The sequence below is a fragment of the Micropterus salmoides genome, unplaced genomic scaffold, assembly GCF_014851395.1.
Source record: "Micropterus salmoides isolate LMB-PRFRI ecotype aquatic unplaced genomic scaffold, ASM1485139v1 Ms_hic_scaffold_16, whole genome shotgun sequence".
Taxonomy (NCBI): domain Eukaryota; kingdom Metazoa; phylum Chordata; class Actinopteri; order Centrarchiformes; family Centrarchidae; genus Micropterus; species Micropterus salmoides.
In genome coordinates this window covers 20,434,682-20,448,586 of record NW_024040707.1, presented here as the reverse complement: position 1 = coordinate 20,448,586, position 13,905 = coordinate 20,434,682, and the positions used below count along the sequence as shown (strand labels likewise).

The 13,905-nt window shown below is 40.7% G+C and overlaps 1 protein-coding gene across 1 annotated transcript; it reads right to left on the bottom strand.

Annotated features, from left to right (window-relative positions):
• Positions 1–675: 675 nt before the first annotated feature.
• foxl2l (forkhead box L2-like) lies at positions 676–2,238 on the bottom strand. Its single transcript, XM_038722804.1, has one exon. It carries the CDS (start codon positions 2,112–2,114, stop codon positions 1,302–1,304), a length of 813 nt encoding a protein of 270 aa, XP_038578732.1. The 5' UTR covers positions 2,115–2,238; the 3' UTR covers positions 676–1,301.
• Positions 2,239–13,905: the final 11,667 nt, after the last annotated feature.

The window sequence follows — 13,905 nt, the reverse complement described above, 5'->3', positions numbered from 1 at the left end:
GGGACAATTTCTGTCCTCGCATGGTTTGAAGCCCTGATAGGCTATTACAGTACAGTGCCTTTCTTTATAGAAATTAGATTAATCGGCCTTTCAATGTGTATGTTGTCAAAAATAATTAGCCTCTGAAACAAAAGATTTAGCTGCATCCTATCACCTGGCACCTCTTTGTTCTTAATCTCCCATCCAAAATGTCCAAACAATATGCATAAAAATAAATCACGCAATTTAAAGATCAAATTAAACGTTAAACAGCAATATAGCAGGCCAGATTACAGTAGGCCTAATGATAAACTGTAATGGAGACAGGTCCTAACTATAGTCTGTATAGGCCTAGGCTATATGACGTGTGTCACTTTAAAGACAAGTAGGCTAACTGACATCTGTCAATAAGGTGCGAGTTTTATGTCAAAAATCAAATGCATGGCAAAGATAAAACACTGAAATTACCAAATTAATCTGCCCACGTTTTGAGGATGGTTCTTCATTTCAACAAGGCTGATAGGCTACCTTGAGATAAACTATAGGTCTCAAATTCTGACATGGAAGATTATGCTCATATAGCCTAGAGGTAACATTGTTTATCACTAGTAGGCTATTACAATGAATTAGGCTACATACATTTATTATCATTATTATTAAAACATTGTCAGACGAATAAGTAAATCAATGAGAGTATTTGATGCAAAAATAACATTTTATTTTAACAAACATGATGTATTTAACATCAAGTAGCCTAAACATTCATAATCGAATAAGAAAACTGACCAGTGCTTCCCTGTCACCAACTGTTGCATAGCAGCTCGGGGAGGGGATAAAACCAGAGAAAATAAATAAATAACCTAGTTACAAATGTATTGGCATAATGAAAAAGGATAGAAATAAGAAATGTAAAGAAAAAATGTTTTGAAAAAATAAAAAAAATAAAAAATAAAACAAAAGTTTATTTGGTTGCAAAATAATTCTCTATTAAAAGAGACATGGACTAAACTAAGCTTTCGATTTAAATCAGCTGTCAACCTGCAGTTCACGTCGGTGCCATTTCTGAAGCAACTCAATGAGGCTACTGACAATAAATTCCTTGGCATTTGAAACTAGCACATCAATAAAAAAAAAAGTCAACAAACAGCTTATTTAACAGTTAATCACTTGTCAACAACTTTACACCTTACCAAACTCGCCTACAAAACAATTAAGCTAGGCTAGCTTTACCTGACAAACTTATGACAGCTGAACTGAAATGGTGAAACAGATGAACTTCGAGTCTGTGAACTGGCTGTCAATGGTTAGTACAGCTTAAACCCCTACAGGTCATACGAGTGAGCAAGAGGCGCCTCCGCTTGCCTCGCATAGGAGGTGAACTGCTGGTAGTTACACGCCACGGACACGGTGCCTCCGTCGGGGCTCACCGGCTGGGTCACTCCGCCGTAGGGACACCCGTTGTGGGGCACCAGCACCGGCGGGTGGCGGTGGTAAGCGCCGTACGGAGAGTGGTGGAAGTGGGGGGGCGGGCAGTACGAGCTCACCGGGCCGCTGGGGGACACGCTGCGGGTGTGACCAGGGATGACCTGGGGTGTTGGGTATCCGTTCGGCTGGGACGAGCTGGGCTGGCACAGACTCCAGGAGCTGCTCATGTAAGGCTGGATGTAGAGTGGCTCGGGATAGTCCGCGGGGTTCCCGGACAGGTAAGGCACGCTAGGGGGTCTGTAGGGTCTCCTCACCCTCCTCCGCCGCCGGTAATTCCCTTTGTCAAACATGTCCTCAAATGCGGGGTCCAGCATCCAGTAGTTGCCTTTCCTGTCCCCTCCGGTCTCCCTGGGCACCTTGACGAAACACTCATTGAGAGACAAATTATGCCGAATGCTATTTTGCCAGCCTTTTTTATTTTTCTCATAGTAGGGGAACTTGGAGATGATGTAGTCGTATATTCCGCCCAGGGTTTGTCTCTTGTCTTGTCTGTCCTTGATGGCCATGGCGATGAGAGCCACATATGAATAAGGCGGCTTCTGCGGCTGGCCGGTCTCCTCCGCACCTTTGGGCTCAGGAGGGGGCAAGTTGGAGCTGGTGTCCAGGGGCTGCATCCCCGGGTCTGCGGGGGATTTCTCCTCTGCATCCATGGCTAAGGTATCCGCTTTGTGAGTCCTGTTAGTGGGCAAAAAGCTGTAGTCTGCCGCTAAGCAAGGCAGCGATGTGGCTGTGTCCGCAGGTGCAAACACTCCTCCCACAGGCGCAGAGCGCAGCGGTTATCTCCTTCTTTCATCTCGCCGGTTTCTCACACTGTTTATGCCTCTGTATGGGACTACTGTACAGTCTGTTTAGGTTGAAACAGGGGTCACGCAAACTGTGTTTTAGCAGGTATCAAAATATTCACTTTGGAGGGAGATGATCAAAGACCCCTCCATTTTATTTAATGTTCCACATTTGCAACATATGGACACATAGCGGACTTTTTTTATCATTGTAAAGGGCTTTTTAGTTTTTCTGAAATGACCAAACCTTGCCTTATATTTTTGGTTAAGTGTGTGTTAATAAGTTAGACTTTTCTTTAAGCTGGGTGCACTGACGCCCGCACACACACACACACGCGCGCGCGCGCGCATTGATTTGTACTCTTGTTGGGTATTTCCAGCACTTGGTATGCTACAGGTAAGTACTGAAGCTTGCAGGTATCAAAGCCCGGCATACCACCCACATACAGTGAGGCATGAACAGCCTGTCTGTCCGCTGAGGATGGGAGATAATGATCACCTGCTCTCGCCAGACAGCCTGTCTCCCCTGAACTGATAGGGAAACACAGATCTCAAAATGTGAGCAACAAGTGGAAAAGCAACTACACCTTTGGCAAGGATTAGAGGGCATTTTGGGTTGGCAATTGTTATCACTGTAAGGGTAATTAATTGGAGTTACACTGAATACCTTTGTTAAACCAGAAGAAAGTACAGGCAATTATTCAGAATATGGAAGATGATGTAGGCCTATTTACCACTCATTTTTTGTTTTTGAAGTAGTCCATCATTATTAACAACAATTCTATCCAGAGCAATTATTCAAACCCTCAGAAATGTATTGTAAACTCTGATGCATGGTTTCCGTAAGGAACGTTTCAGGCCACTAATTTTTCAGTTTTTTTTTTTTCATTTAACATTTCACAACATTTATTTTATTGCTTTCATCTTTATTTAAATGTTTTACTGTGTTTATAGTTATGCACCAATATGACAATGCAAATTCCTTGTGTATGTAAAAACCCAGTTTGGCAAATCTGATTCTGATTCACTGGAAACAAGATTCAGCATGTCATCAAGGTAGAAATGATGAAAATGGTATAGTCAATCACAGGATCTTTTTGCTTAGGAGATATTTCAGACTTCATGGCTAGGTCAAAGAGTTACTTTTCCTGACTCTGGAGCAAATTGTGCACACACGATGGCAGGAATTAATCCCCACAGACATTTGTCTCATTTGCTCTACTGAACGTCCCTCTCTGATTTCTCATTCCTTTAATAACTAATAAAAAATGACAAAATGAAACTGGACAGCCCACTGTCCTTTTTGAGAAAGCTAGATTTACCTCCTGATGTCATATGAGTGAAGCGAGGCGCCAGGCTAAACACAATCTGTGTAGTTTAAGCTATCTGAGACTAAAGAAGAATGCAGCTAAACTGCCAAAAACAAAGATCATGACTGATGGGGTTTGACAACAGGAGAAATGAGGAGTTACATCACACAAACATCCTCAAACAGCCCTCAAGTCTGACCCAGAAAAAAAATAATTCAAGCTGTATTCAGAACTCTAGCCGTGTTTTCAAGTGATACACAGCCTTCGCATTTAAAGTGAATTACTTAAGCTGACTACAGAATGTCATGGGTGCAATATCTTATGAACATGCAGAGTATTTAAAGTCTTTCTTTTTTTATTTTAAATAAATTGCAATAGTTTAAGTATCCTATACAGCATTTTCTCTATTTCCACATCAATTCACACAATTACTGCCCTATGAAGTTTATATATTTGTTTTTTTTAACATCTGATATTTACATTTTTAGATTTGAAGCTCATTTATTTCTCTAGTTATTGTATTTTTGTTGTATTTTTATTTATACATATATTTTATTAAATTTATTATTGTGGGCATTCGATGTGGACTGCAAATTAGGAATTTCAGTGTACAGGGAAACTTGAACATCTGACAATAAACACTTGAAGCTTGAATAACAGCCCCTGGAGCACATCTCTAAAATAGAGCTTCAAAAATCACTTTGACCTTGAGGTTCTCTGGTTATTTCTTTTGAATGAGAGCTACAGTAAACACGCCACACTGTTGCTATGGAAAATAAATGCCAAAATATCAGTTAAATATAATTTGATTATGTGTACTTGTGTTTGACTAACAAACAAAGCAGTAATTTTAAGAAAAAGCAAACATTAGTATGTGGTCAGGGACTGAGAAGCTATATTTAAAACAAGAACCTGACAAAGCTGATAAAACATACAGCTCTATATTGACTGTTTTGTATGCTGTTTATTGCAAAATATCTCTACATTTTGCTATTGTGCATTAGCGTGGTCAAATCAAACCACCATTATTGACATCATCTGTAAAAATAATGGCTGAAAATGATTTTTTTCAGATCAGTGTACAGTGAAAATTAGCATTTGAAAAGGGAACTATAAACAAATAAGGATTCTTCTTCTATTAAATGATGGGAAATCTGTTTTTAATTAAATGCAGATTGTCACTGCTAGAATAGTTTATAAAGATAATAAATTACACAGTAGCACATTTATTTTGTACAAATTAACTAAATTAAGTAGCTAACTGCCCAACCTGATCCAACATGGTAAAGATATTTATACGTTAATGCTGCAATACTCAGGGTCTATTCTTCCTAATATATATATTTGTATTCTAGAGTTGAATTTTCTGCTAGTCATAAGTCAGTAAAGTAAATACATTTCATGTGTTTTTACTGGTAATGGAATATTTCACATTCCAGTATCGCTCAAGTTACCAGCAGTCAGGATGAGCACTTGAAAGACTGACTTTCAACTTTTGACTTTGGGGAACTTCCCCACAGTCATACCATGAATACCTTTTATGCAAAGAAGGTGACTACACAGCTGCACTAGTCCTGAACATCAACTCGTCTTAACAGATCAGTTGGCTCAACACCTTTACTTCTCTTCTTCCTGCAGGCTGACATGGGTGGAAAGGTTGAAGGTATGTGCCAGTGCTACAAGGCTGCAAATGGTCCCATACTGTTGAAGTTGAGGCAACAGCATACTCTGACATTTGTAAGTGAGATGAATGATTTTCATCATTTTTCTCTGCTCCTGGCTTTGAAATTCTTTCTCCATTGGCCTGTTAAGAATGTCACTACACAGATCACTGGATGTATTACCATCCTGGTGGCTCAGGCTTAAAAGTTGTTCATTATTTGTGATGCATTTTTACAAATCAATTTTGGGCCAATGCAACAAAGTAATACCATCGCTTGATATCATTTGTTTGCTCTTGGCTGAAATTTTGTATTATTTCAGTTACATTTACACGGTTAGCTTTTTGCACAGCAGACATTTTGACTTCTCGCAGTAGGAAAAGCAAAGGTGTTACTAATGACATTAACAATGACTCCATTGTAGTCAGGTGTCTCAGTAAGCTGTGACAGTGAGCTAGCGTGTAAAATACCAGGACCCTGAAACTGAAGCAACTAAATGGAAGTCAGCCATCATTGATGTTATTATTTACACCTGTGAAAAAGGTTACTATATGATCAGTATGTAATAATATTGATCATACTTCCACCTAATGATTTTATTTTGTTTTTAGTCAGGTTCTTCCAGTGACATTTAAAATGTTTCATAAGGAGATGAATAAAATCTATGCGCAGAAAATAAACATGCATAGTTTGACTGAAGGGGGGTGAGCAGTAATGAAGTCTGACTCACTAGGGCACCTGCAAAGCTGTGATCAGTGATAAAAGGAAATGACAGTATGTGTTGCAGCTGCATTGACTTACAGTAGTCATTTTAGGCACCACTCCCAGATGTCCATAATCCATGGATTACAAGAAACCTGACTTCCCTCTGTTAGTGACAGACCAAACAGCACACTTGATCTAATGTGATGGGCACTCAGACAGATAAAGATAAGAAGGGCTGATCAAAATGTTTTCAAGGAACAAATGTTGTTTGGCACACCATTCTGAACATGATTCTCGGTATGGACACATCACAGGTGATAAATGTGATAATTTCTTTCACTTCCTTGGCACTGCTTGTTGGCTGAATTCCTAGTGCTAGGTGTGGCTCTCTCTCAGGTATCCCTGTGCCAGTCTGGCATTGCAGCCCACATCTCAAGTAAACCACTCCCAACTCCAACCACCACTTCTCTGTTGTTTGCATACCTAATCTCGGGTTAAAACACTAACAGAGCCTCCGAACTCATAGAAGAAGAGGACGTTATGTGATTGCCACTTTGTCAGATCTTTGTTTATTGTTGTCTGACATATTTTGTCACATGGAGTGAATCTTTTGATTGACGCCAAACATTTCCACGGTCTACTATTTCACGGTTTGTATGGTTTTCTTTGAATAGGTCTCTTATGATAGCCATTATCAATCATTGACTGATACCTGCCTTTATGGTGGAGACCAAATGTCTCAGTCAAAAGTAAAAACAACATTGTTGCACTCTCCTGTCAATTACCAAAATAGGATGTCTGCCAAGAAAAAGTTAAAATGGATTCGTCAGTGACAGATTGCATGCTGACAGCTTGTTTGTTACTGAAATGATCATCCACATAGAGGTTAAAATTCTCACAGATAATATTTCATCAGGTAAAGTACTTAAATTTGCTGATTATTTCATCTACAGTGACTGTTCAGCTTCTTATCGAATAATTACTGAACAGAATCAAACAGACAAGCTTTCTGTTTGACTTGTTTCCTCACTCCAGATCAACCTGTTGCCACATGTGTGCCCTTTATTCTTATCTGTTGTCCAAAGTTTTACCACAGTATGCTCTTGCCTATTTCCACAGAACAGCTGGGAATACTGATCTCAGATAGTGATGAGGTGTGTGACATCTTGCTGACAAACGATTTCTATCTCAACTGAGCCTCTAAATTGGCATGATTTACGTGACAAAGATCTTATATGATAAGGACACTGCCAAATACCAGCCTTGCTTGAATTATCAACCTGCGTGTTCCCACATGAGAATATTATTTATTTAGCAGTTATTTCAATTCCCTCTTGCACTTAGTTGCGTTTATCGACCTGTCCAGGGTGTAATCTGCCTTTCGCCCAATGTCAGCTGGGATTGGCTCCAGCCCCTGTACGCAGGATAAGCGGTTGACGATGGATGGATGGATGGACTTACTTGCGTTTATTGCTGTGTTAAAAATAGATTACAGATTCATTTTATTAAAAAGAACAAGGTTAATGTTTTTCCTACTTAGTCCAATTCCCCAATAAGTAAAAGCTCTAGTATTCAAAACGGAGAGGTTGTGCACTCACTGGAATTTTCAAGTTTCCAAAATGTTAATTGATGGATTGTTTTGTTGCAAAGACTTTGTCAGGCAAACATCCATGTGAACCAAAGCAGGCTATATACACGCAGACAAAAAATGACATCTCCACCTACAGTTAGGAGACCACAAGATACAAGATAACATCCATTGTCCCCAAACAATTTATTAAACACATAATGTTCTAAGGAAAGGTCTGTTGCCCAAACAGAATATATGATATACATTTGTCTCATCATCTTTGCGTTTGTTTTGCATTTCTTTTTTTAAAAAGTTGGGGTTGGATTTGCACACTATCCACCTTCTTTTCTTTGAAAGCCTCTGGTATTGTCATTTACTTACGCCATACAATCGTCCATTTGTTGCTCTCCACTGCCATCTTGTGGAGGTGAATAGAAAGAACAACTATGTCAGTGCACCATGGATGAAATGCTGAGGAGGAGGGTCAGAAAAGGCCACAAGGCCACCTTCAAACCCAATCACAATGTTAATAAAATGAACATTTCAAATTTACCGATAAGACAAGGCAAGAAAAATCAGGTGTTGCAGCAGCACAAAGGCAGAGAAGTAAGTAAAGATAGAGACAAAGTAAGTAAGAAAGAAAGAAAAATGAAGTACTATAAAATTATATAATAATAAAACATAAAAATAAACTATACAAGAGCAATATATGCACAGTACCAGTCTTTAATCAAAGTGACATAGTTGTGTGATTATTAGCGGTAAAGTCAGTAGTATGACAAAGGATCACATGAGATTACATCTATTATACATCTTGATGTCAAAGATGTGCTCGTGTATCACTTTAAAATCACATGTAAAAATGTATGAACTATTTTGCAATAACATTTTAAAAAAGTTTCTGCGTTTATACAAGGAATGGAGTGAAGTCATGACAAACTTTCTTGGTTCAGTTGCATTTCTAAATTCTGTCAGCAGAGGGCAGCAGACTGACACTTTTCAAGGATGCAGAATGAACCCGTGAATCCCTTAAATTTTTGTAGAACCTGCTGATGTTGATTGTCAGGATTGTTTTGTCACTACAATGTGTTGAGAGATCGCGTAAAATGCTTGTTGTAGTGTAATGCATTAAGTTTGTTGGTAACCACAGTGCACACTAAAAATCAAGGAAGATGATCATAAACAGCAAACTAAAACATACTGGAATCGAACAATAATGCTTATCATAATGTATTTTGTTATTACAGGTTTGGTTTATCTTGTGGTATCACACCAATGAATGCAGCACAACAGACTCATAGGGCCGATGTACTTGTTTTTCAACATACAGAAAATGCAGCAGGTTTATGCCTTCGTAACCCCCATACTATGAGCCCACATCTGGGGCCTTCTTTTTACCCAAGCAAAAGTAAGAAGAATGTTTTGCCCATTACATGAATTCAGTACAAATAAAAATTTGAATGGTTGAAAAATGTTTTGTGTAATGCCCCATGGTGGCTCCATAGTTTTAATGCTCCTCGACTTGGTGAGAAGGTTGGTAAACAACATCCAGTGTTGGACCTGGTGACCCCTCAGTTTTGTCATTCCTACACGTCTCGTTCCAGATAACTTTGAAGTCAAAGACAAAAAGAGGAAAATGTATCCCTGGGGTCTTTGGAATTCATGTGAGGAACCACAAAAACAACACTTCATCAGGGGCACCATTCAGAACGGTAATCAGCAATATGTGGGGGAATTCAAATGAGAAGCATTGTGTGAGGGAAAAGCCAAAGAGATTTGTCTCGTCCCTGGCCCCTTCCTCCTTTTTACCAACCTCTCATGAGTGACTTTGATGTGGACAAGATGATTGAAAAACAAAGCGGCATGGCTCGATTTAATTCCAGTGGAGAATAGGTTAGTGGGATGAGTGGGTGGGAAGGGGATGCGAGAGGAAGAATGCAGTTTCAGAAAAGAGACACAAGAAAATCACATTTCAGCCAGTGTATCAATCTGCCAAGGAAAGGCGGGGAGGGTAGAGTAAAGAGGGAGGGCGAGGAGGAGATACAGAGCAGTGCTGAGTGAGCGGGGTGTGAGAAAAGGAGCTCCAGTTGATCGCTCTTTAGAAAAGGCCCCCACTCTCCTGCTGGGTCCTGCTCAGCTCTTGTCCTCCTGGTACAATGCTGGTGGAGCGGCTGCACCCCCACTACCCCAGAACCCCCCCACCCCTGTGCCCCCCAACTGCCCTCCATGTGCCGGAGCTACGCTGACAGCCTGGACCCCAGACCCCAGCATATGGAGGCCAGACCAAGAGGCCTGCTCTCCAACGTGCTCCACAGCTGGGGCTCTGCTGGGGCTCTGCTGGAGTGGGCAGCAGAGCTTCATGCAACCACATGCTCTCTGCTGATTCTCTTCACCCACAATGTTATACTTATTGACTGGTGGACACAACCCAAACACGTAGAAGAAGTAGAAGGTCAGTTCACCCAAATTATGAAAAGAAAAACATTTTCTCACTTACTTCTGATTTCAGGCCATGGAGATACTGTGATTTCTGCCACCTCCCCAATGCAAAAGGCCCTTTTCAGCAGATATTTCAACTTTTCATAGCTCATTGCTTTTAGTTATTTTAATATGACTTATAATTTCAGTTAAACCTGTACAATATACATTTTCACACCAAAATATACACTCGTTGGCCACTTTATTAGGTGTACCCGACTAGCACCGGGTTGGACCACCTTTTGCCTTCAGAACTGCCTTAATTCTTCGTGGCATACTTTCAACAAGATGCTGAAACATTCCTCAGAGACTTTGGTCCATATTGACATGATAGCATCACGCAGTTGCTGCTGATTTTTCGGCAGCACATCCATGATACGAATCTCCCGTTCCACCACTTCCCAAAGGTGCTCTATTGGATTGAGATCTGGTGACTGTGGAGGCCACAGGAGTACAGTGAACTCATTGTCATTTTCAAGAAACCAGTTTGAGATGATTTGTGCTTTGTAACATGGTGCACTATTGTGCTGGAGGTGGCCATCTGACGATGGGTACACTGTGGTAATAAAGGGATGGACATGGTCAGCAACAATACTCAGGTAGGAATTTAAACAATTGGCACTAAGGGGCCCAAAGTGTGCAAAAAATATAAAAAAATATCCCCCACACCATTACACCACCACCACCACCAGCCTGAACTGTTGATACAAGGCAAGATGGATCATGCTTTCATGTTGTTTCTACCATCTGAATGTTGCAGCTGAAATCGAGGCTCATCAGACCAGGCAACTTTTTTCCAATCTTCTTTTGTCTAATTTTGGTGAGCCTGTGCCAAATTTGTAAATTTTGGTGAGCCTGTGCGAAATTTGTGGTCTTCTGCTGCTGTAGCCCATCTGCTTCAAGGTTCAACGTGTTGTGCGTTTAGAGATAATATTCTGCATACCTTGGTTGTAACGAGTTGTTATGGGCACCAATAATCATGCCACATTCAAAGTCTTTTAAATCTCCTTTCTTCCCCATTCTGATGTTCGGTTTGAACTTCAGCAAATTGTCTTGACCACATCTACATGCCTAAATGCATTGAGTTGATGCCATGTGATTGGCAGATTAGCCATTTGTGTTAACAAGCAATTTAACAGGTGTACCTAATAAAGTGGCTGGTGAGTGTATATTTTGAATTGCCATATCAGGAAAAGCACAAGCGTTACTAGTAACATTAACAATGTATTTGTTCTATTCAAGTGTCCCATATGCCATGAAATTCCAAACCTAGTGAAACAGCATGCACATTACTAGGACCTTAAAACTGAAATGATTGTAATGAACTAAATGTAATTCATTCATCTATCATTTTATTATTTACACTTTTTCCTGCACTGTGTCAGAATGTCTTTCATGAGAAAGCCCTATGAAGGTGAATAAAAAAATTCAGAATAAGAATCAATTCATTATTTTCATATTTTGCTCAATACAACTTTAATATGGCCTCAATTTGGCACAAGAACAAGCAGATGCAGAGGAACAGAGCACAGTATGTGATGTCTGAAAACAAAACGCTCAATCATCTTAAGTGAAAATTTAAGGAACATATCAGTATTATTTGTGCTGAACAATATGAACAAATACATGCACGTCCATATTGGCTCAAAGGGGAAAATGGCTTTGATGTCAACATCAAAAAACCACAGTACTGACCTGTAAACTGAGCTCCACTAACTCTCTTATTTGCTACTTACTTTATAAAATCATCTAGACCCCATGAATTAAACTATAAACGAAGTACACTTATTGTTTGCAGTCAGAGTCTTTAGTTTTCAGCTTGTCCTCCACCCCACAATTCTGACATGAACTAATGTTGACTCATGGCAGGAATATGTGGCCATTCTGATGCTAATAGCAGCTTTAACCACCTACTTAACCACATAGCCATCTCGCTCTATACAGCTCCACTCAGCCTGAACGCAGTGTGTGTGTGTGTGTGTGTGTGTGTGTGTGTGTGTGTGTGTGTGTGTGTGTGCTCATGTGTGTGTTTGTGAGAGAGAAAGAGAGAGAGAGAAGGAGAGAGGGAACTGGATAGAGAGCAAGAACAGTGACAAGATGAGTATGCCAGGAGAAAGCACTTGTTAACTTTTGCTGGGTTGCTATTCAGTGCAGTAATGCAGTGTTTTACACTAATAAGCACGTTGATTAAAGCCAGCTAAAGCCACTTTTGTTCCTCGTTCTGCATCTTAAAGCTTTGTTTTTGTTAGAGGCGATTAATGATTGGAGTGATTGTGCTTGTTACCTGTCTGGGTGGCTTTGGCTGTCTAGGCTAGTGTTGGCGGAGACAAGGGTCACCAGTTAGCAATATGACCCTTTAATTCCATGGGGATGCTTGCTGCTTGGCTTTGCATGGCACAGCATAGTGCTGGAGCAAGGACAGGTGGTCATTAAAACTGCTGTAATCCCCTCCATGAATAGCTCATGGGCAAGATGACAGACTGAGAAAGCAAAGGATGGAAAGACAGGGAGAGAAAGACAAAGAGACAGACAGTGCAACAGGAGAGAGAGAGAGAGAGAGAGAGAGAGAGAGAGAGATTTGACGGTGGGGAGCGTTTGATGCTTGGACCATGGGGCTCTTTAGCGCAGTCCGCGGGCCGTGCTTCAGAGCGGATGTGTTAACAGTTTCAGGCTCAATGGAGGGAGAAATCCCCACAAAGGGAGGTGTACAAATATTGTGGGAAATCTGTCCGCTCTTTAATATTTCATGAAGGCCCACAATCTATTCATGGGACTCCATTCCTTTGGAGGGGCCCACATTCAGGCTCACTCCGTAGCCTCAATGGGCAGCCCTTAATTGAGTGCCCGCTCATTCTTCATCTCCCTGGCAGATTGTTCCCCGTGAAAGCCCCTGCCTCTTCATCCTCCTCTTCTTCTCCCTGAGAGTGGCCAAAGAAAAGGGGGCATGCCTTGCTGGTGGTGCATGTGGGAGGGTGAATACGTAAGGGGGGGGGGGGGTGGATCAAATATGATAATAGGGCAAGAGGGGATCGTAATGTAGAGGTGGGGGTAGAGTACAGGGCTAATCCTCGGGGTGGGTGATGGAGAGAGAAGGGGGTTGCATTCCCCTAGATGGCAGGAGTGTGTGGGGTAGTGTGTCTGTGGGGAGAGGTTGTCTGTCTGTGTTTGTGTGTGTGTGGTTGGCACAGAAAGGGATAATTGATGTGAATGTTCTTTTTAGATAAAAAGATTGGGCTAGCAAGAGAGAAAGGAATGTCATGTTAGTTTGGACGGAGCTAAATTCTGTAGCTAAAACGCTGGTGTGGACGGAGATTTTTTTTAAATCAAAAAAACATAGTGGTAACCTCAGCCTGTGGAAACACTTATATAATGTCTTCTTTGGCTCAGAAGGGATGTTTAACAAATAGACTTAAAACAATTTTTAGGGCAGTTTTATTGAGGACGCAGAATAGGCCTAATGAAAGATGCTATTGAATTGTATTGTGGGGAATGTAGGATTTTCCCGTAGGGAAAATCAAGTTGGCACAGCAGCACAGAGGAATGCAAAAAGAACAAAACACGATAAAAATAGAAACATCCTTCGTAGTTATACAAATATCTTGTCTTATCTTGTCTGATCCATTGTTTTTGGAGATTCACCCACACAAGAGACTAACAGTCAGGATATTTTGGCCTCTGCTGCTTTACTTTAACTTTATGGAAGTGTAATACCATATCTCTCGAGTACTTAATCAAAGAAAAATGCAAGAACAAAATGTGTGTGCTCATCCCAGGTGTTTGTGAATTCAGTGCTGGTTCATCTGGCAAATACATCGACCCCCACGTAGTGGAGCTTGCAGTATCTTACTTCCTTCATTTTTACATCTCATCACCGCAATGCATCCAACAGCCTTGGCGCTACCTTCAGTCATGATAACAATAAAAGCAAGTTCATC

Bases quoted from the DNA above. Each gene is read 5' to 3' on its own strand.
- foxl2l (XM_038722804.1), bottom strand. From the start codon at position 2,114: ATGGATGCAGAGGAGAAATCCCCCGCAGACCCGGGGATGCAGCCCCTG.